General features: G+C 56.4%; 2 protein-coding genes across 2 annotated transcripts in view; one reads left to right on the top strand and one right to left on the bottom strand.

Moving 5' to 3' along the window:
* The window catches only part of ZYG11A (zyg-11 family member A, cell cycle regulator), a 31,846-nt gene extending 30,042 nt beyond the window's left edge, over positions 1-1,804 (top strand). Inside the window, exon 14 of the mRNA XM_051999676.1 lies at positions 651-1,804. Coding sequence (XP_051855636.1) covers positions 651-832 — 182 coding nt within the window. The 3' untranslated portion in view covers positions 833-1,804. The remainder of the gene's footprint in view (positions 1-650) is intronic.
* A 5,154-nt stretch (positions 1,805-6,958) lies between these two features.
* ECHDC2 (enoyl-CoA hydratase domain containing 2) lies at positions 6,959-21,249 on the bottom strand. Its single transcript, XM_051999675.1, has 10 exons — positions 20,790-21,249; positions 16,011-16,078; positions 15,519-15,606; positions 14,548-14,634; positions 13,241-13,333; positions 11,094-11,150; positions 10,651-10,838; positions 9,877-9,927; positions 8,031-8,078; positions 6,959-7,420 (listed from the first exon to the last, which is right to left on the bottom strand). The coding sequence occupies exons 1-10, from the start codon at positions 20,929-20,931 to the stop codon at positions 7,343-7,345; spliced, it is 900 nt and encodes a 299-aa protein (XP_051855635.1). The 5' UTR covers positions 20,932-21,249; the 3' UTR covers positions 6,959-7,342.
* Positions 21,250-22,614: the final 1,365 nt, after the last annotated feature.

The raw sequence follows: 22,614 nt of genomic DNA, 5'->3' as shown, positions 1-22,614 counted from the left end.
CCCCTTTGGAAGGCCGTGATCTAGGCTCCATGGGAACAGAGAGGAGGGCTCCCATTGGGTTTGGGAGTTAGAGGGGGTGGGATTTCACCCCGAACTGGATATATGGGATGGGGAGGACTCCAAGGTCGGGGACCAGTGCCTGGGTTGCATTTGAGATGACGCCAAGGTGTACAAATAGATGAAAACAGAGAGTATTCTAGAGCCTGTCCCCAGCCAATGAGCTCAGGCTGCTCTCTGAAAGGAAGCTGAGTAGAGGAAGAGCGTGGAGGGAAGGGATAGGACCTCTGGGGGACTGGAGAAGGGCGCCCCCAGCTTGAGAGAGGGCGATTTGACTTGCAAGAGGCCTCAGCCCCCCTCTTTCCTACAGTCATTGGTACCCAGCAGCAAATGGGCCTTGGTCCTGCCCGCAGTGGAAGACTGGGCCCCTCTCTTCAATGGAGAAGAGTAACCGGGCGGCCGAGGGCTGGCTGGCTCAGTTCTTGGCTTCTGTTCTCTCCCCCCACAAAGTGAAGCAGGAAAAGAAAAGTCTCCAAAATGGGTAGTTGAGTTGGCAGCAGTAGAGTAAGGCAGTCCTAAGCAAGCCCAACTGCCCTTGGGCTCGGGGCACCCACCGCCACCTTCCCTCACTGTCGTTCTGTCGGCCTTTCTAGCGACCAAGTACTGCAGGATGCTCATCGAGGAGGGTGGGCTGCAGCTCTTGCAGGACATCCGGGACCAGAGCCAGGCCGAGCCCCACGTGCAGCAGATCGCCACGTCCATCCTTGTAGACTTTCACATGCATTTTATGAGCTACAAGAAGTCCCCCGGGTATAAGAGGCCTCTGCAGACGTAAGGAGGCTCCCGCGGAGCTCTCACCCTCTGCCTTCTCACCTGCCTGCCTTCGATTGAATGTCTAAGGGATGCTGCCTTTGAGTTTGTGAGTTGCCAGACAGCTTACCTTGATCATTGATTGTCCAGGTTCACCGAGGGGTGGCTCAGCATGGCTTCGGCACAGCCGGGAATCGCTGTCAGATGATTCCGGGGCCGGGAATGCCCTTCTGACCCTCGTGGCTGTTTGGAGGAAAGAGAGCCACCGGCTTTCTCTGCTGACAAACTCCTGAGCTGGAGCCAAAAGAATATTTTTGAATGTTATTGTTTATTCTTTGCAAGGCCACGATGGAAAGTGCCTGTTAAAAGGCTGTTGGTTTCCAGCCCACGTGGAGACTGAGACTTGTTTCCCAGCTTCCGTTTGTTTGCTTGGTTGTCAGAGGGTGGGGGAGGGCCCAGGTGGCACCCAGGAGGGTGGGGGAAGTCCCGGGAGTAGTTGGGCAGGGACTTGGGCGGGGGACCCCACATTTCACCTTAAAGACCTGACTCCCAGGTCATTCCAGGACTGGTCCTGGACTGAAGGGTCTTGGGGAAGTCACGGTAAATATGTCACTTTAGAAAATAGGACCTTTGTTTGGTTTTCATTTTTTAATAAAAATTTTTTTTTAATAGCGTCTTGGTTTTAAAAAAAAAATACAGAAGGGCCAAAGTCAACAAGGAACTAATTGTTTCTTTTTAAGATTTGGTGATATTTCATCTTTGTTGAACTTTAAAGGCTGTGTTCAATGAAGGACTCAGGTAGGAGAGCTGGGTCAAAGTGGGACTTGCCGCTTTAGAGAGGCTCGAGCTCCAGCCCCACCTCTCCTAACCGGCACTCTCAGCAAATCCCCCAGTTTCTTGGAGCCTTAGTCTCCTCATCTATAAAATGGGGACGTTTCTTGCAGTACCTACCTCACAAGGCTGTTGTGAAGAACATTAAAGTGTTACAGAAATGCCAGCTGTCCTTGTTCTTATGTCTTCGCCCACACCGAGACGGAGTGGGGATGGGGTGGGGTGGGAAAGGGGGGCAGAAAAGAGTTGGCTGTGTTTCCCAGGCCGCTAGACCAGGACTTGCTATCAGACTTTGTAGAGAAGGTGGTTGGCAGTTAGGTCCTGGGCTCCCCCTTACTCCTGGTCAGGACTGAAGGCCTTCATTTCCTTCTCACAATCCATGGTGGTGGGCTGTCCGCCGACCCTTCCCCCCCCCCCCCCCCCACCCCATCCACTTTCCGTCCCTCCCCGTTCCTTGGCTCCTGAGCCAACAAGCACCAGGTCTGATGTTGTCTTCTTACTGGACGTGGCCTTCAGTGACGAGATGGCTTCCCTTTCCCCACGTAAACTCAGGTTTGTTTAATGGTCTTGATTCTCCAAAGTCCCTGCAGACTTTGGATTAATCTGGGAACCTTCTGTCTCCCAGTCCTCACACGTGCAGTCTCCACCCAGTTATTGGCTGGCTGGATTTCAGCCATTCTTCCCCTCTCTAAGGCTCCCAGGCACCTTAGGCCAAGGCCGGCCGTCTTCCCCACTCTGGCCTTCCTCCATCAGACTCTGCCAGAGCCACAGGGCTATCCTGCCAGGTCACTGGGGCTGCCTTGTGGCCCCCCGCCCATCCCTGCAAGCCGATTTCCATTTTCCCTGCTCGTTCATTCCCGGTCCATCTCCTGCTCTCACAAACTCTTGTCACTTCATCAGATCTCTCTACAAATTGACAATTATGGCAAGATGGACGCAGTCACTATTGGAGGGGCTTGTTGATGGTGATCAACATAGGCAGCCATTTTGGAAAGCCATTTGAATTTATGAAAACAAAGTGACTGATTGGTCCCTATCATTTGGCCCAGAGATTCCATTCCTAGGCTTGTATCTCAGAAGCCACTGGTAAGATGCAGCAGTATCTCTTTGTGATGGCAAAGAATTGGGAAATGCTAAACCAACTATGGAACATAATAACGGGAAGGAAATAAACATCTAAGTGGCCAATTTTTTTCCTCTTTATTTTTTACTTAATTGCAAGTCAATTTTCTAATTACTTTTCAACATTGATTTTTATAACATTTTGAATTTTACTTTTTTCTTTCTCTTCCTGCTCCCCCGCCAAGAGAGCAAGTAATTTGATATGAGTCATATACGTACAATCATGTTAAACATACTTCCTTTTTTCTGTGAAGCTTTTTATTGTCAAAACACAGGCAAGGATAATATTTCAACATTGACCCTTGCAAAACCTTGTGTTCCAATTCTTCCCCGCCCCCCTCCCTCCCCACTTATTCCCTAGATGGGCAAGTAATCCAATATATGTTTAACGTGGTAAAATATATGTAAATCCAATATAGGCAAATATATTTACACAATTCTCTTGCACAAGAAAAGTCAAATCAAAAAGGAAAAAAATGAGAAAGAAAACAATGTAAACAACAAAAAGTGAAAATACTATGTTGTGATCCACTTCCAGTCCCCATAGTCCTCTCTCTGGGCCCAGATGGCTCTCTCCATCACAAGATCACTGGGACTGGCCTGGATCATCTCATTGTTGAAAAGAGCCACGTCCATCAGAACTGATCATCGTATAATCTTGTTGCCATGTATAACCATCTCCTGGTTCTGCTCACTTCCTCAGCATCAGTTCCTGTAAGTCTCTCCAGGCTTCTCTGAAATCCTGCTGGTCGTTTCTTACAGAACAATAACATTCCATAACACTCATGTACCATCACCTATTTGGCCGTCCCCCACTGAGGGCATTCCCTCGGTTTCCAGTTTCTTGTAAGTGGCCAATTTGTGTGAAGCCCCGTGGGTTCACAAATGGCCTGTTTGATCCTCACAGCCACCCTGTGAGGTAGAGAAAATTATTTTCTGTTTGGGGAAACAGGTTTGGAGTGAACTTATCTAGTGAAGTTTTGCTTTTGAATGTGGTGGATACTGAAGTGCAGACAGACCTACAAGAGCTGAGGCAGCTGGCTTAGTACGACCAAAAGGATATCCCTCCCCATCTCTGGATGTGGGAGCCCCACACAGGACGTGCTGCAGGTTTGGTCTGGGGTTTGGGGTTTTTTTTGAGGTGATGGGAGGTGAGAGGCCTCACAGCCTCCAGTCTAAAGCTGGAGTGGGTATTTTTTAAAGAATTTTTTCTGGTTATCCATGTATATTAACTTTTAAAATATACATTTCTTCATAAATCATGTTGGGAGACAAAAATCAGAACAAAAAGGGAAAACCACGAGAAAAAATAAGGGAACGTAGCATGTGTTGATTCACATTCAGTCATCTCCACGTTTCTTTCTGGATGCAAATGGCGTCATTTTTTCTGTCATGAAGTTTATTGAGATAGCCTTGGATCACTGAGAAGAACCAAGGCGCTCTCAGCTGATCATGGCACAGTCCTTGTTCATTTTTTACAGAACAATAATAATCCATTACCTCCATTACCACAGCTTCTTCACTCGTCCCCCAACTGATGGGCATCCACTCATTTTCCAGCTCTTTGCTATCACGAGAAGAACCTGCTACAGACATTTTTGCCCACGGGCTTTTTCCCACTGGTCCCTTGGGATACAGACCCAGGAATGGCCCTGCTGGGGCAGAGGGCATGCACAGTGTGACCGCCCTTGGGGCCGAGTTCCAAGTTGTGGATCAGGTCTTTTCATTTTGAGTCTGAAATGTTTTTCTCCTTTTCTGTGTGTGTGCACGCGCACGTGTATAGGATGAGTGAGAGGAGAACAGGGGAGGGTTACAGGGAGAACCAAACTGTAAATGGGAGGGAATTGAGAAGTGCTGGAGGAATAGGGAGAAGAACTCCTGGGAAGGTGAGGAAGACCTGCTGAAGGGGGTACCTGACTTGTGCTGTGGACGCCGGATGGGAGGAAGCTTTCCTGGTGCTAGAGACAGACAAGGAGGAGCGCAGAGCCCGGAGACAGAGCCACGCTGTGAGGAGGAGGAGGAAGGCCGCAGAAGCAGGCCCATAGATACCACGGGGTGCAGGGCTTTGATGCTAGGGACAGTGAGGGGCCCTCAGAGGGACCAGGATCAGACGGGTCACTGAGGAAGCTTATTTGAGTGGGGGGAGACAAGGTGAGCAGCCGCCCCCTCCCCCAGCGATTCTAGCAGCAGTCCAGGCTTGAGGTGGGGGGCCGCCCATTGGGGGCTGTGTCCGGAACAAGGCCGGAACAAGGCCAGAACGAGAAGGTTGTTACATGGTGTCGGGGTGACAGGCTGGGCCTGGAGGATGACTGCCCCCGCACAAGGGGGCGGGGCGGGGAGCGGAGGGTGTTTTAGGCGCTGGGATGCAGGAGAGCTCTGGGCCTGCGGTCCGGAAGCCGAGTCCGGCCTGTCCCTGCGGGGACCAGTCAATGTCTGCCTCGGTTTCCTTAGCTGTAGAGTTGTGGAGCCCCCCCAGTACTTGCACAGGCCTGCCCCACCCACACCCGCCCTGCCCCGATCGCTGCGTCGGGACACGCTGGTTTTTATATTTTGTTTCCCAACTGGGACTCCCGGTGTGAGGTAACGGGGGCGGGATGGGCAGAGACGGAGGCTTAGAGACCCGAGGATCGCGGCCCAGAGGTGAGGGCAGTCGGGGTAGCCAGATGGCAGTTCGGCCGTGGCAGAAAGTGGCCAAGGGCGGGCCTGCCCCTCCCCCCAAGGGTGTGACCCGGAGGAAGATCCGTTCAAAGGACTGATAAGGGGGGGGGGGGACCCGGGGAGCCGTGCTGCAGAAACCTGAACGGCGTCCCAGAGGACTGACTGACCCGCCCGGTGGGAGGCTGCAGCGGGGCTGGGAAAGGCCAGAGTTCCCCAGGAACCCAGGCCCTTGTCGCCTTTTCCCTGGACAGTCGAGGAGTCCTGTTTTCCAGAGCTGGGCCCTGGGCCGGCCCTGACACCATCCTCGGGCTCCCCCGCGCAAAGAACTGTTGGATTGCTTTGAGCAGCACCAGGTTTTCCGGGGCTCACGGGCACCTGCGTCTCCACGTTTGGGTCCCGAAGCCCTGCCACGGTTCCCACGGGTCTCCTCGCTGCTGTCCCCTCCCCCTGCCGGGGAGCTGCCGGGCACAGGCCTCCTCGCCCGCCCTTCCTGAGGCCCGTGGGATTCCGGCCCGGCTCTGCTCCGGGTCCGGCGCCTCGGGCCCAGCACGGTGGGACCTGCCCTCCTCCGTAAGCCTCCGGAGCTTCCCGGCGGGATCACGCCCGGCACGTGACGCTCCGGGGAAGCCGCCCCCTTCCCAGCTTTGCTCTCGCGCCGCGGCTTTTTTTTTTTTTTTTTGGTCTTTTGGTTTGGTCCAGTCGGGTTTAGAGCATCTGTGAAGTGCCTACTATGCGCCAGGCTCCGGGTAAGCCCCGGGGAAAACAGTCCCTGCCTCCCCCCCGCCCCCCCTCAGCGAGGGGGTCACAGGATCCAGCCCTACTGGAGGTGACCTGGGGGAGAGGGGGAGGGGCTGAGGAAGGGCCTTGGCTGGGAGCGAAAGGAAGCCCCGGTTCGGAGACGAGGGGGAGGATTCTAGACGTGGCGGCCGTGACGCGGGGGCCCTGAGGTGCAGGAGGCCGGGGAGGGCAGAGGGGGCTCAGGGAGGTTATGGCGGCAGCTGGGGGAGCGGGCACACCTCCCCAGCGGCTCTGGCCTCGGTCTCGGGGAAGGCCAGGGCTGCCCGGGGTCGGGGCAGTGACAACGCCGCGGCGTCTGCCTCCGAGTTTGGGGGGCTCCGAGGAGAAGTCCCGGGACTGGGGGAGCCCGACGGGATTCTGCCGGCCCTGGGGCTCCTAGAATGAGAAGGGTTTCCCCGGGTGCTCCACCCCCCCCCCCCCCCCCCCCCCCCCCCGGCCTCCAGGGGCGGCGCCCAGGACTTGGCCCTGCCTACAGCCCCGTTTTCTATTCCCGACACTCCCGGCCAAGAGTAGCCGTGGGCAGCGGGGCTGAGAAAGCTTCCCCCCGGGCCGGAGGGAGCCAGGCTGTGGGAGCCTGGGCCAGGAAGCCTCTGTCAGCCGGAGGCAGGGAGGCCCGAGGCTACAGTGGCTGAATCCTACTCAGACAACTGCTGGTCATGTGACTGGGCAAGCTCGATAATCCTTCCCTGCCCCAGTTTTTTCATCTGTTAAATGGGTACAATAATAACATCACCTCTCAAGGTGGTTGTGAAGGTCATGAGATCACATTTTAGTGCGACACCAACGCTTGTTATTATTGCTAGTTCATTTTGACAGGTTAGTTCAATCCCCTGCTTTATGGGGAGAGAGAGAATCCTGGAGAGGGGACCGGAGCCTCTCCTGCTCCTGAGGTCTTCCCGCATCAGCAGGGCCCGGAGGCCGAGGATTTGGTGGAGGCCCAGCCCCTGGAAGGGTGAGGATATGGTGGAGGCTGAGGATGCTCTGCAGGAGCGGCAAGGCAAGGCTGCAGATGGACGAAGGCCCGGCAGTCCCTGACCCAGGCGAGAGGCTCGAGGGGAGAACGGTGGCTGTGCTTCTGAGACCCCCGGCTGTGGGGGCCGTCACCTCCCGAACGCGCCTCTGACACTCACTCGCCGACAAAGCGGGGCTGCCGCTTCTCCCGGAAAGCCGCCATCCCCTCCAGCCTGTCCCGGGTCGGGATGTTCTGCAAAAAACCACAAGGCTGTAATTTTTCCCAGCCAGCCCCGGCTCGGGGGAGGCACGTGGCCGGATCCCTGCAGCCATGTCTGGGGAGGGTGGGGTTAAACAGAGACCCACAGGCAGTCCCCCAGAGCTGCTCCTCCTGACACCCCCCTTCCAGCCCCCAGGCTGGCAGTCGCTCCTGGGTGACGGGGACCTTGGTGGTGAAGAGCAGATCAGGTTTCCCCCCTCGGGTGGTAGACTGAACCAGGGTCCTGATGGGAAAACGCCTGGAACATTCTGTTGGCCCCCTGAGCCTGGGCTAGTTCAGCCAAGTCTCCTCAAGCAGCCGTGAGCTGTGGGAGGGCCGCCTTCCGCCACCGAGGCCTTCGGGTCCCGGACTGTGTGAGGGACAAAGGGCGGCTGGCAGCCAGTGAGCCCGAGGGAAGGACAGCCCCCCAGCTCTCACTGTGGGAAAGTCCCCATGGGCGGGAGGTTCCCCCCGTGCTTCCGGACCGTCCTCGGCAGAGAGCAGAGAACCCTGGCCCAGTACGGGGAGTGACTTCCCTGAAGTCACCCAGCTGTGCCGTGGGGGAGAGGGGAGGACTCACGCCCAGCCCCAAACACCAACGTACCTGGGCGTAACACATCCCTTCAATGGCCATCCCAGAGGCGATGTCCACCTGTGGGGGGGGAGAAAGTAGAACCGTGAGATGTTCTAGAAGACTGGGGGGGGGGGGGGAGGCGGGGAGAAACAGCCCGAACTCTGCCACAAGGGACTCTGTCCTTAGAACAAGGAGAAGCGGAGGGACTGACCGATTATATTTTATGTGTATTATAATTTTATATTATTATGTAATATACTTAAATAATACATTAATATATTATAACCAATAATATATAACCTGGGGCCAGGGAGCTTTTTCAAAACCCTGCATGTATTTCAGTAGAACTGAGTCCTTTGTAACCATGTGTTTTATTGGCTTCTTTCACAAACTGCATGAGGAGGGGAGCCCGGCTTCGGCCAGCCCGACTGCCAAGGGGTCCTGGGCCAGGGAGCCACAGAAGTCCCGCCGTGTTCCACCCTCTGGCCTTGCTGAGGACGGAGGGGGAAGGGCCGGGCCCCCGTCAGAGGGAGAGGCTCAAAGGCCAGCTCTGATCTGCTCGGCGCCATGGCCCGGCAGCCCCTCCTCCTCGTGCCCTGACGTTTCCCAGGCCCTCCGGGTGGCCAAGTTGGCTCTGAGGGAGGCCCAGGTGCCGCCAGCTCAGGGCACCTTGCCCTTTAGGGGGGCTGTGGGCCCACGGCAGCGCCCGGCACAGATACAGGCCCGTAGGCCGGCTGACGCTCCCCGCGGGAAGCCGTGATCGGGCTCCAGAGCAGGAAGACTCTTGGTTACCCCGGAGGGGTTGGCACAGACTGGGGCACTTAGCTGTCCCTCACCCTTCCCACAGCCCCTCACCCACACCTGGAGTCACGGAGCCCAGCCTGGTTCTAACAGGGCTGGGGGGCGACCTACTTTCTCCCGGCCTCCCCATCCCGCTGATCCTCTGGGGCTTTCACACAGCGCCCTCCCTCACGGAGACGGGGACCCTGACAAAGGCCTTCTCCACTTCCACACGCAGCCCCCCCAGTGGGGGTCAGGGCAGAGCCCTCCCTCACGAAGAGGGGGAAACGGCCAGGAGCCGAGAGGAAGGGCTGGTTCCCCCCCCACCCCCAGTGGGGGCCAGGGCAGACATCCCATAAGGAGGCCCCGTCTTACTCATGAACCGAATGATCAGACAGAGCAGTGAGGGGCCTTGGAGTCCCTCTAGTTCTGGCTCTTACCTCAGGGGACATGAACTTCTTTGATTTTTTTTTTTTTTTTTTTTTTTTTTGCTGAGACAATTGGGGTTAAGTGACTTGCCCAGGGTCCCACAGCCAGGAAGTGAAAAGTGCCTGAGGCCGGATTTGAGCTCAGGTCCTCCCGACTTCAGAGCTGGGGCTCTACCCACTGCGCCCCCCAGCTGCCCCTTCTTTGATTTTTAATATGGATAACTATGTTTCAATAAAATGTTTCCCTTGTGATCCTCGAATTTTATGCCGTTATAAACATTATTCTGAGAAGGGGCCATCGTTTCACCCGCCGTACTGTGTCAGTCCTGGACAGGACAGAAAAAAGGTTAAGAAACATTCATCTACGGGCAAGTAGGCGGTGCAGTGGATAGTCAGGAGGACCCGAGTCCAAACCAGCCTCAGAAGCTCGACACTTCCTGGCTGTGGGACCTGGGCCGGTCCAACCGCCTTGCAAAAAATAGAAATTTACGAATTAAAGCCTTGATCTAGTTCTACCTCCGGTAGTGACGGTGGGGGCCCGGAAACGGACCTGTCCAAAGTCACGCAGGGAAGAGCCAGCTTGCCCCCACCGCGGCCCTCCCTCGGACTCCCTCCGGTCTGTGCTCGCAGCCCCGGCCCCTCAGTCACCGCCGGCCCCCGCTCCTCACCTCCATCCCCTTGTCGATGGCCACTTTGCCCATTCTCACCGCGATGGGGGCCTACGTGGGGAAAGAAAGAGGCTCGGGTCACCGCAGGCTAAGCCGGGCCAGCCCCTGGCCCAGAAAGCTCCCCGGGCTGCTGGATTTCTCTCGGTTCCCACTGGGCGGAGCTTCAAAGCCGGAAGGGGCCTGAGAGAGCTGCGGCTCTTATTTAATGGAGCAGCCAATGGACAAAGGAAAGGCACCTATCATGCGCCAGTCACACACAGTGAGAAAGTTCCTGCCCTCCGAGAGCGTGGGCTCTCCTGGGACTGATGAGCAGCAGCGAGGGTGGGGGAGTTGCCCATCCCAGCCCTCCATTGGCAACCCAGACCCTGCAGGGGGCATCTGGTGGGGGGGGGCAACTTTCCCCGCCTCTGAGGGGCCCTAGGCACGAACAGCTGCCGGTGGGGCTCTTCCCCATTCATCCAGCTGGACGCTAACTTCCCCCACCCCTGGGGGGGTCCAGAGTCCGCACAAAGCTAGGCTCCCCATGGCTGCTGGCCGGGTCTTCTGCCCCCTCCCCCCTCTGCCCCTCTACCCCCCGGGGCCAAGTCCCTCAGCAGCCTGAGCTTCTGCTCCGCAGGTTCTAGGCCTTTGGCCTAGATCCAGAGCCCTTCATTCTCGCTCCTCCCTCGCTGGCCAGAATGTCTGGCGCAGGGAAAGCTGGGACCCCAGCAATGCTTCCCAAGGGCCCGCGGCCGGGGAGCGAGGGGGGTGTCCGTGCCACCCCCGGCCCCTCACCTGTGGCACGATCTCCCTGGCGAGCTCCAGGGACCGCTGGTAGGCAGCTGTGCCCTCCTGGTTCTGGGGCACCGCATAGTTGACCAGCCCGATGCCCTTCGCTTCCTCCCCACCGATCCGGCGTCCCGTGAAGATGAGCTCCTTGGCCAGGCTCACGCCCACGCACCGAGGCAGGCGCTGGGTGCCCCCTGCAAGAGGACGGGGGCCCAGGCAGAGGTGGCGCGCTTGGGGGGCGGCGCGTGTGGTCGCAGTGCAGGGCCAGAAGCCGGGCAGAAGGGGGTGACAGCCCATTCTAGGTCCCTCCCGTCCTCCCATCACCAAAGATCCGGGCGCAGAGGTGAGCGAGGGCCAAACACCCGACCCAAGGCGGCCCATTCAGGGTGGGGGTGGGGACAGAGAGGAAGGCGGTGGGCTTGGGGGGGGGGGGGCTTGGGCCAAAGTACCTGCCCCTGGGAGGAGTCCACGGGTTGTTTCTATCAGTCCCATGATGGCAGAAGAAGCTATTGAAAAGAGGAGACAAGATGCAAGTCCTTCCCATCCTCTCCAGGTCCCTTCTCCCTTCCCTCCCCTCCCCACACTCTTTATTCACCCAGGCTTCCTCGTATAATTTGGGACAATATGGAGGGGAGGGATTGGAGAGGATAAAAAACATGCCCTCCCCATCATGGCCACTATGACATATCCCTGCCTCCCGCCATCTCTCATTCATGCGCTCCCCCGGACACGCTCCCAAGTCCTCCCCAAACCCAACGGCTGTCAGTGCAAAAGCCCAACTTTTCAGGGGCTTCTGGAGTGTCATTCATCTTCTATGACACTTCTCACTTTACAGAGGCTTTAGCTTTGGAGACTCATCATGAAAGGATTATTATTTCCATTTTACAGATCAGGAAACTGAGACTTATCCTGGATCCAAGTTTGATGCTTGAACTTATATGAAAAAAAGCCCTGGATCTATAGTTCAAAGTCCTGAGTTCTAATCCAGACTCTGTTACTTTCTCCTAGTAAGTAGACAAGTGGACAAGACTTCACTTTCCTGGGCCATCTGAAAAATGAGGGAGTTAAAGAGCAGCTAGTGGATAGAGCACCGGCCCTGAAGTCAGGAGGACCCGAGTTCAAATCTGAGCTCAGACACTTAATACTTCCTGCCTTTGTGACCCTGGGCAAGTTACTTAACCCCAGTTGTTGCAGAGAAAAAGGGAAAAAAAAAAAAAAAAAAAAAGGGAGTTAGATGAGATGGCTTCCAATGTCCTTTCCTGCTCTTGATCTGGGATCCTATGATTCTAGGCTCTTTATCTCTTTGGTGTCCCGGGCCCGGGGGTAGTCTAAAGAAGCCAAAAGTCCCTTCTTAGAGTCATCTATTTAATTACATAAAACAGAAATCATGGGATGACAAAGGAAGCCAATTGTCCTGAGCTACAAGTATCAAAATATATATATTTAAAAAACAAGCTAATGGATTTCAGGTTGAGTCTTAATTTTTGTGTATGTATCCCCAGATCTCAGCCCCAGTGCCTAGCACATAGTCAAGCACTTTTTTAAAAAAAGGCTTTTCTTCCATTAATTTATTCATTTGTTCATTCACTCATTCATTCACCCATCTACCCATCCATCCACTCATCCACCCACCCACCCATCCATCCACCCATCCATCCACCCACCCATCCATCCACTCATCCACCCATCCACCCATCCATCCACTCATCCATCTATCCATCCACCCACCCATCCATCCACCCACCCATCCATCCATCCATCCACTCATCCATCCACTCATCTCTCCATCCACCCACCCATCCATCCATCCATCCACTCACATCCATCCATCCACTCATCCTCCATCCATCCATCCACCCATCATCCATCCATCCATCCACCCACCCATCCATCCATCCATTCATCCATCCACCCATCCATCCATTCCCCAACCCATCCCCTCCATCCACTCATCCACCCACCCATCCATTCATCCATCCACCCATCCATCCATTCCCCAACCCATCCCCTCCATCCCTTACACTGCCTCTCCCCAGCCCCGATCTTTCTCCCCTTCACATTAGCACCAAGGACAGCACTTTGCCCAAGGCAGAGTGTTTGGGAGCTATTTCTTGAGGACCTCTCTGCTCTGTTCCAACCTCGGAGCCTTTCTTCAGGCCGTTCCCTCCCCTGGCCTGCCTTTCCCTTTGCTCACATGAGCAGTCTGAAATCTCTGTGCAAAAAGCCTGCCCAAATCTCAGTGATCTCGAATTCACTGGCTCTGTGACCCTAAGTAAGTGACTTTTGATGTCTGGGTCTCAGTCAGCTCATCTATGCAATGGGGAGAAAGAGAAAATGCTTGGAACCAGAGGACCTTATGACGAGTCACTTCCTACCTGTGAGCCTCACTTTCCTTTTCAGTAAAATTAGGTGGGTCTGTTTGGCCTAAGAAGGCCCTTTCAGCTGCAGATCTAGAGCCTCCTGAGCCCGACTTCCAGAAAGCCGGAAAGCACTCCAGCCACACAAAGCTCTCTTCCAAGCTGGTCGGGCTTGGCAGGAGCTTCTCCCCCTTCCCCGCCACCCACCGCCCCCACCGCTCTCTCTGACGACAACATACCTGCCACCCGGAGATCACAAGCCAAGGCCAGCTCGAGGCCCCCGCCCAGAGCGAATCCATCGATGGCCGCAATGGTGGGCGCAGGGAATGTGGCTGTGGGGACAAGAGCATGTAAGGACCCGGCCTAGAACCCGACCTAAGCAGGGTGATGGGGAAGGATTCTAGCCCGTAGAAGGATCTGGCCAAGGATCCCGGGGCTCAGGCCAGCCCTAGCACTTGGGAAGCCAGCTCTCTGCGCCTCAGTTTCCCTCATTCTAAACAAGCAGATTCAGCTGAATGGAGAAGAGCTCGATCACTTCTTGTTATCCAGTAAATACTCTAGAAGCTGCCCACATATTCCTGATTCATTTTAAATACAATTTTACATCCCAAAGGGGTGGGTTTTTAAATCACTTGAACTTATGAATCTATCCCTCCCCTCCTTTATCAAGTAGCCATCTCTTGTAGCAAAGAATAAAAGAAGCAAAAAAAGCAATTCACCAAAATTAGACTAGTCACTACCCCTCCGTCTGCCTCAGTTTCCTCTTCTGTGAAAATAGGGCTAATAATGCCCCTTATCTCCCAGAGGCTCCTGAAGATAACAAGAAATAGCCTCTGGGAAGGACCCGGGAATGCCAGCCTTGATCAAGATCAGGATTGTTCCATCAGCTGAGCCTGAGATCAGATGGAGATGGAGGCGGCCAGAGCGGGGTCCCCGCCTCCCCCACCCTATTTAGGCCTGTCCTTAACTGGCTCCGATTCTGCAAAAATTTGCTCTTTCAGTTGTGGTCCAGGAAGTGGCCGAGCCCACAAGGAAGACTCCACGGCCGGGGGCAGGGGGGTCTCTCCCTCCTTGGCCCTGGAGGAGGGAGCTCGAAGGCTGGCGTGGGCTGCCCTGGCAACGGTTCTGCCATCCCATTAAGCGGGACAGACTGAGCCCTGGAGAGGATGGGCGTGGGCCCAATGGTCCAATGCTGGGCTGGGCTGAGATTAGTCCAGAGAAGAAAAGCTGAGAGCGGGGGCAGAGGACGGGAGAGCAAGGGAGCGGCCTTGCTCTGCTTGGCCCCCAGGGGCAGAACCAGAAGAGGTGGTGAGGGGCGAGGTCCCAGAGGGGCGAGGGCTGCCTCCGAAGGGGGAGGGGCTCACTTCCGGCATATGCTGGGCGGCTGCTTATTGGTCCGTGATGGGACCCCTGGCTCCGCCTTGTGTACGGAATAAGCCTTGTTCTGGGGCCTCTCACAGGTGTGGGAGCGGACCGCTGGGGGGTGGGGGGCGCTGGGCCAGGGGGCTGTGAGCCGCTCCCGCCCCCTCCCACGGCCCCCTCTTACCGATCTGGTTCATGAGGCTCCGCAGCCGGTGCACGAAGGCGGCCACCTCGGCCTCACTCATCTGCGCGCGCTCTTTTAGGTCGGCACCTGGGAGGGAGGGACGGGGAGGGGGGTTGGGACAGGCCCCCGTGGGCGCCCAGCTAAGGGAGCGGGCTCTGGCCAGCCTGAGTCAGGAGGCTCCAAGGGCCTGCGGGGGGAGGCTGGAGGAAGGGCCTCTGGGGGCCGGGGAGCCTCCCTGTCCGTGAATGGTGGCCAATTCAAAATCTGGAGGGCCCCCAACCGCTGTCCCTTCACTGGAGTCAGGGGAAAGAGAAGCAGTTCTGGTGCTGGAGGCTCTGGGTTCAAATTCACCCCCTGACCTTACCACAGTGTGGCCCGGGACAACGAGGGGGGCTGGCCCAACGTCCGCGGCCCTTTCCGACCCAGCTCCCAGCCCCGCTGACCCCGGGATCCTAACCTCGCAGTCAGCGGGAGGAAGGCCAGGGAGACACCACCGGGAGCCGAGCTGGGGCTCAGAAGGAACAGTCACGGCCCCGGGCAGGGAGGCGGGGAGTTCGGGCTGGCCCAGGCAGAAGCTCTGACACTCGGTGTACCCACAAAAGCCGGGCCTGCCCCCCACCTCTGGGCGTCTGACCAAAGGCCGGGGCGCTTGGACCCAGACAACGGGGCGGGGAGCTTCCGGAGGTGGGGGCGGGGGTGGGGAGGTGCTCAGGACCCCGCAAGGGGGGAGGGAGTCACCTCTCCCGGCGGGGAAGGGCCCAGTCTGGGAGCAGTTGGAGGGATGCCCGGGGCTCTCCCCCAGGGAGGCTGCTAGGGCAAGGCCACCTCTGCTTTATCCCCTAGGCCAGTGCCCGCTCTCTGGCGCGGGATCTCCGCGCTGCGGGCGACTTCTCTCCGGGGGGACAGGGGGATGGCACATGCGGTGCCAGGCGGGGGGCTGGGGACCTGGGGGCATCCCTGACGTCACTCACCTGCACAGAACACCCCCTGGACAGCGCTCTTGAACACGAGCACTCGGAGGCTCCTGTCCAGGCGAAGCTCCTCCAAGGCGTCGGACAGCTACAAGGGAAACAATCTAGCTGACCAACAGGAGCTGAGGGCCCGGGAAAGCAGGAGCCAGAGCTGCTCTGGAGGGAGGGAGGGAGGAGTCCCGGGAACCATCGTTCTTCGTAGCAGCCACTTCCATCGGTACAGCCCAGAGTCAGCTGGTTCGGGCCGCTGCTTCCATCGTGTCCCCCCCACCCCCACCCCCTTCCACCGGGCAGCCTCCATTTCCTCCCCTAAGTTCCCAGAGCCAAGGGGGCGCCTGACCGAGGGGGGAGATGGGAACCCCGTAGATCCTGTGCGTCACGCGGTCCCCGCCCTCTGACCCCAGCCTATCGGCCTGCTTTTTGCCCGTTTGACCAGGCGGGTCCTGCCCGAGTGTGGAGACGCTAATGGAGGCCCCGGGCCGGGTCACTCACCTCGCCGACAAAGACTTTGCCCAGAGCATTTCGGGCCTGCGGCCTGTTCATCGAAATCTCCACGATGCCTGGAGGGGGAGGCAAGATGCCCTAAACGACTCTGTGACGGCCAAGTGTTGGGTGAGCCGCGGTTTGTAAACGCCCCAAACCCCCGCACGATCTTCGGTTAAAGTTTTACTCTGGATATCGGAGTTTGTGGGAGATTATTGTTTATTTGGGGCAGCTAGGGGGCGCTGTGGGTAGAGAACCAGCCCTGAAGTTAGGAGGATCCGAGTTCAAATGTGGGCTCAGACACTTAACACTTCCTGGCTGTGTGACCCCGGGCAAGTCCCTCAACCCCAACGGCCTCAGCAAAAAACAAACAAATAGATAAATGCTTTTATATTGTTTGGTCTGAACCTGTAGTTTCACTGGGAGGAAGCTCCTTTTCCTAAGAGATCCACGAGTCTCCTCACAGAACGAAGCGTCAGCGGTTTGCCCGGGGACGAGCAGCCGACACGGGAGGAGCGCTGCAGGATCTGGATCGGCGTCCGGCAAAGGGACCCAGGAGACGCCGCGGGGGTCCCGGAGGGGGAGAACCCGGCAGTGACAGAAAGGGCGAGGGACTGGGAGACCCCGCGGGCCCCACACCCGTCTCTTCTCCACTGGAAGCCATTGTCCCCGGGGCTTGTCCGCACCAGGAGAGAGGGCGCCTTTGGCTGGAGGGGAACGTTTCGTACTTTCTCCCTTTCCTGAAACCGTGTGGAACTGCTCAGTAGCAGAGAGCCGGCTGGGCTCGGGATCGGCAGCGTCAGGCCCTGGCCCGTTAGTGCAGAAGGGAGCGCATCGGGCGCTCAACTCTAGATACAAACTAACGAGTTCAACAATAACAACGGTAAAAGTAAAAAACAACAACAACAACAAATAGCATTTCTAGATTTCTGCTCGTTCGATCCTCACATCAATCTGGTGAAATGGGAGCCGTTATTGTCCCTCTCTTCCAGGGGAGAAAGCTGAGGCTGATGTAGGATCAGAGTTAAAGGCACAAAGCGGTGCAGCGGCTTGAAATCAGGAAAACCTGAGTTTAAATCTCAGACACTTCCTGGCTGTGGGATTCTGGGTAAATCACTTCTCTGCCAGCCTCTGTTTTCTTAGCTGTAAAATGGGGATAATAGTAGCACTCTCAGGGTGGTCTCGGAGATCAAACAAGATCATTGTAAAGTGCTCAGCACAGTGTCTGGCGTGCAGTAAGCATTGTATAAAGGTTAGCCATTATTATCTAGTCCAATCCCTCATACTACAGAGGAGGAAACTGAGGCGATCAAGTTTTAAAGCAGGCCTGGATTCAGAAAAACATCTCCCTGAGCCCTAGGCACGGGCACTCCCCTAGGCTCGCACACTCCCCCTGTCTGCCTTAGTTCCTCATCTGTAAAAGGAGCTGGAGAAGGAGATGGCTCCACCATCATCCCTGCCCAGAAAATTCACGGACAGCGGGGTCCACAGAGTCACCTGACACTGAATGACAGCTCAAACGACAACAAAAACCAAAACCATTCTGGCGAGGCTGCCTGAGGCGGGGGAGGAGGGGTAGGTACACATAGAAACCAGACCACGAGGGGACTAACAAATGCTTGTACGGTGAGGGAGCGATGGAGCCACTGGCTGCCCTCCCTCCCAGTCAAGGCCTATCATCCCTTCCAATGGCCCGCTCTGCATGTGTCTGCTCCCTTAGACCCAAGGCTCCTTGAGAGCCGGAACTGTTTTTGCCTTTCTTCTTGCCCTCAGAAATTAAACACCTTGTAGGTGCTTAATAAATGCCTCCAGGTGCTGAACTGGGAATCAGGAAGATCCACCTTAGACACTGACTAGCTGGGTGACAGCCTCAGTTTCCTCACTGGAAAAATGGGGATAATGGTTTGTTTGTTGCAGGACTCAAATGAGATAATATATTTAAGGGCATTGCAAGCCTTTGGTGCTTCAGTTTTTTGATCTTGTCCAATTCTTTGTGACCCCATTTGGAGTTTTTTTGGCAGAGATATCGGGATGATTGGTCATTTCCTTCTCCGGCTCATTTGACAGATGAGGAAACTGAGGCAGACGAGTGAAGGGATTTCCCCAGGATCGCACAGGTGTTTGAGGCTGAATTTAAACTCAGAAAGTTGTCTTTTGACTTCAGAATCCAGCACTCTATGCACTATGGCGCCACCTAGTGGTCCCCAAGTCGGGGTTTACGGACCCTAGAAGGATTCAGATGAATGAAAGCTTTTCCAGAGGGGGCGTAATACAAAGGAGTGCTCGGGCTTAAGTGTGGGGAAGACTCGCTCTTAAATCTGAAGCTCAAACGCCTCCTAGTTATGTGACTCTGGGCAAGTCAGTTAGCCTCTGCCTCAGTTTCCCCCCCTATAAAATGGGATTCTAGGCGCTCCCACCTTACTGTGTTGGAGTGAGTTAACAAGTGGAAAGTGACATGCACACGAACTCGGGGCCAAACACTCTGCTGCCAGCTGCTGCCCACTTGCCACTAGCCACGAGATCTCTTTTTTTCCTTAGAGAGGAGGGGGATTAGGAAAGGTCTCGGTAGAGTGGTGAGCTGCAGCAGGGTCTGGTTCTCAAAAGGAATCGGGAGGGCAGAGAATGAGGGAGGGGCGGTGTCAGAAAGAGGGCGCAGGAGCTTGGCGGACCTCAGGAGGGAGGGGGCTTAGAACTGGGAGTCCCAGAGTCCCATGTGGCAGTGCGACTGAGCAACATCCGGTCCCCTCCGTTCTCGCCTCCGGGCTGGTTCTGAACGTTTTTTGGACTTAAGTCCTGCCCTCTCCGCCATTAAGCAGCCTGGCCTTTCCCATCAGCCCCTGGACTAAAGCAGGTGACCTGGATGAGCTCTCTCCCTCCTCGGAGCTCGCCTTCCTTCTCTCGACCATGAGCCCTCCGGCAGTCTCCCCACAGTTCTGGAGCTGACCCGTTCCCCTCCTGGGGCCTTCCGAATTTCAAAATCCCGCCCCCTCCCCCCACTGGCTTTCCATCTCCCTTTCCTGTGTGGTCTTTCCTCATTCACCAGGCGCTCACTCCAGGAGCTTGGGCTCCCCATTCATTCCCTGGGAGGAGCTCAGATTCGCTGGGAGGAGCTCAGGTCAGTGGGAGGAGCTCAGATTCGGTGGGAGGAGCTCAGGGTCAGTGGGAGGAGCTCAGGCTCGCTGGGAGGCGCTCAGGGTCACTGGGTAACTGGTATTGTGCTTAGGGGGCGGGGAAGACAGTTTGGGAAGAGCGAGTCCTGCCCCGGGGCCGCTCCCAGGCTCCCACAGGTAAATACCTCCAACCACAGCTGCCTTTTATACAGCCTTGCACCCCTCAGTCCCCACCCCCGCGGAGGCTTTGTTGCCTTTTTGATTTTAAGACGATATCTCCCTACTCATTATTCAGAGCTCTCTCCTCCCACAGTCTGGCAACTGGGGGAGGGGGGGGGAGGAGGGGATGCAAAGTCCACTCCACGTGGCCAGCTTGGTCGGCCAGTGATGGGCGGCTTTGGGAGGCGGGACTGCCCTACCCCCAAATGCCGCAAGTCAGGCTGTTTGTACCAGTCAGCTGCAGCGGGGCATGGCTGGCACAGGGTCGGGTGCTCTCCCTGACCTTCCAGCCCTTTCCCAAGCCAGTCCCAGCTCTTCTCGGGTCCCTGGGCACCACCCCTCAGCCCCCAGGGAGTCCCTCCCCCCTCCCCCAGGGCCAGACAAATTTGGGACTAAGACACTCTTCAGGCCTGGGGATCTGCTGGAAGAGGGGGAGTGGGAATGGGAAGTCTGGGGTGTCCAGGGCGGAGGGGACTGAGGAGGAGACGGGGGTGCAGAGAGGGAAACCTGGGGCACGCTAGGAATCAGGAGGTAGGAGCTAAAGGAGACATAACAACAGGGAACATCCTTGAGGGCAGAGGAGGGCCCTGGGTCACAAAATCCCCGAGCTGAGAGGATGAAAACAAAAGTGTAAGAACAGGGAAAGTCCTAAAAGCAGAGAAGTCACATGGAAGGGATGACGGGTCAGAGCTGGGAAAGGTTTTTGAACAGGGGTGTCAGAGCTGGGAGGGAACTTAGAAAAAGGGATGTCAGAGCTGGGAAGGAGCTTAGAACAGAGAATGTCAGACTAGGAGGGGACTTAGAACAGGAGTGTCTGGGAGGGGACTTAGAACAGGAGATACCAGAACTGAGAGGGAGCGTAGAATAGACGACAGAGCTGGCAGGGATGGTAGAACACAGCGCATCCGGGAAGGGCTTTAGAACAGGCAGTGCCCGGCACAGACCACATTAGAACTTGGTCGTGATGTCTGAGCCAAGGGTATAAATCCAGGGAGCGGGAAGGTCCTGGAACACACACGAGACGTAGGGAGCCTGGCGGTCTGAGGCCGCGGGACACAAAGTTTCGAAAGCGCGGATACACTGTCACAACCCAGATGGGGATCCGGGCTCGGGGCCTTCTCCTAGTCCAGCCTGCAGCTGGATCGGGAGGTTCCCGAGCCCCGCGGAGGTAAAGTCCTCGGCCCAAGGTCACACATCGAGGACTATCGGCCCAGCAGGACCCGGGGACCGGGTCATTCCCCTCCCCCTCCCTCGCCCTGCCTCTCCCCCTCCCCCCCTCTGCCCAGGCCAAAGGGACACAGATTTAGAAGAGGAAGAGGACTTCAGAGATCAGGCGGCCGGACCCAAGCCCGTCGGGGGCCGCGCCAGGTCCAACTCGGAAGCCCAAGTTCCCCGCACGGCGTTCCCGCCCCCTCCCGCGGGCGTGGAGGGGGCGGGGCGCGGCTGCGGGCGCTCTCACCTGCGTCGCGGTCCCCTCGCAGGGCGCTCACTTGGATCTCCGCGCCCGGAGCCGCGTCCCGGGAGGCCCAGCCTCGGGCCGGCCCGCAGCCGGGCCCCCGGGGGCCCAGGGACCGCAGCGCGCGGGGGAGCGTCCTCAGCATGGTGGCAGCGGCTGCGGGGACTCGGGGCAACGGCTCGAGGACTCCACCTGGGGGCAGCTATGCGGCTGCGGGCCCGGACCTCTGGACACACCCCTTTGCTTTCCAGAAAAGGAAATCGAGGGCCCCAGGAGGGAAGAGACTTCCCCCGCGGGCCGCCTGGGCCTCAGATCCGGAAGCACTCGGGGCTGCCCCGTGCTACACGTCCGGACGGCCGGCTCTCGGGCCCCCCTGGCTGCCCCGCGGCCGAGCCCCTAGTCTCACCCGACCTCTCCACACGCTAGAAGGGCCTGCCCGAAACTTATCCCGGCCAGGGGAAAGGGCGCTCGGGTTCCAACTCCCACCCCTCCAAACCCCTCTTCCTCCTTGGCCTCTACTTCCTCCGTCAGGTCTTCCCCCATTGGCTCGGCACTTTCCCTCCTCAGAAACTTGCACAAGCCGTTTAACTTTTCAGCCCCTGTTTAATCATCTGTAGAATGGGGGCAGCCTCTCTAGCTTTCTATAGCAGATTCTATCAAAACATGTTCACAAACTGAGAAATCAACAAACTTGGCCATATACACACTTGGGATCCCAGATTTAGAGCTGGAAGGGACCGAAGGAGCCGTTAAACATAGTCCCCTCATTTCACAGATGAAGAAACTGAGGCACAGAGGTCAATTGGCTAGCCAGGGGTCACTCACCTAATAAGCATCTGAGGGAGTACTTGAACACAGGTCATCTTCACGCCATTACCCCATGTTATAATGCTATGTTCGGACATGCACTGGGAGAGGGGAGGCGGATGAAGAAACTGCTTTAAAGTGTGTGTGGGGGGGGATCCAGGTTTCTGAAACTTCCGCTCTGGACCCATTTTCACGTGAGAAATTTTTATGTAACCCGGGGCCTACAAGCATATAAAATAGGTAAACCAATTTGCTGATAATAAATCATAATTTTGCGACCCCCACATTTAGTGACCCCTTATGAGGCAGTGACCCACAGTTTAAGAAGCTTTAGTCTGGGCCAGGGAGAGGGTGCCAAGAAATAATTCTTGTTGTTGAGTAATTTTTCAGTCAACTCTCTTTGGCCTATTTGGGGTCTCCTTGGCAAAGATGCTCAGTGACTTGGTATTTCCTGGTCCAGAAAATTAAATTTCTATTCATACTGTATCTTTTTAGCAAATATCACTTTGTGGAAGCTAATTGGTGCTAATAATACTAGAGCAGGAAGCACCGCCAGTTGGTCTTGGGGAAACCAAGTGGGGCACAAGCTGATCATGATCGACAACATACGACTGGAAGCAGAGACTAAAGGGAGCTGGAGCTAGCTGTGCTCCCATCCACCTGACTCATCAGTGGAAGCTGGGTTGAAGATTCCCAGAGCTATTCAAAGATACTGGATTTTGTGTGAGCTGCAAAATAAATCTCAGGTCTGATTGTTAAACAAGAGACAGAGTTGGAGGGATCTTCTTTGTAATGAACTTGACAGTTCTGGCCTTCATCCTCTCCACCGGCCTCATCTCCCTCCTTACAGCAACTGAATCAAAGATATTAAATATTTTAAAAGTCAATAGTCAGTTCCTCAATTTTACTCAAATACCTAAGAAGTTCACAAATCCTATTCATCGTCAGCAGTGTCTGGAGATTTACACTTTTGGTGTAAATAAAATTCGTGAGTACCTTTGATGGCACAATAGATGAAATG

This window comes from Antechinus flavipes, chromosome 4 (genome assembly GCF_016432865.1).
Source record: "Antechinus flavipes isolate AdamAnt ecotype Samford, QLD, Australia chromosome 4, AdamAnt_v2, whole genome shotgun sequence".
Lineage (NCBI taxonomy): Eukaryota > Metazoa > Chordata > Mammalia > Dasyuromorphia > Dasyuridae > Antechinus > Antechinus flavipes.
Note: the sequence above shows the minus strand (reverse complement) of the source record. Positions and strands in the feature narration are given on the sequence as shown.

Coding starts and splice junctions, on each gene's coding strand:
- ECHDC2 (XM_051999675.1), bottom strand. CDS start 20,931: ATGCTGAGGACGCTCCCCCGCGCGCTGCGGTCCCTGGGCCCCCGGGGG. Junction 10,839..11,093: donor TGGACTCCTCCCAGGGGCAG/GTACTTTGGCCC, acceptor GTCCTCTTGCAG/GGGGCACCCAGCGCCTGCCT. Junction 9,928..10,650: donor CCAGGGAGATCGTGCCACAG/GTGAGGGGCCGG, acceptor TTCCCCACGTAG/GCCCCCATCGCGGTGAGAAT.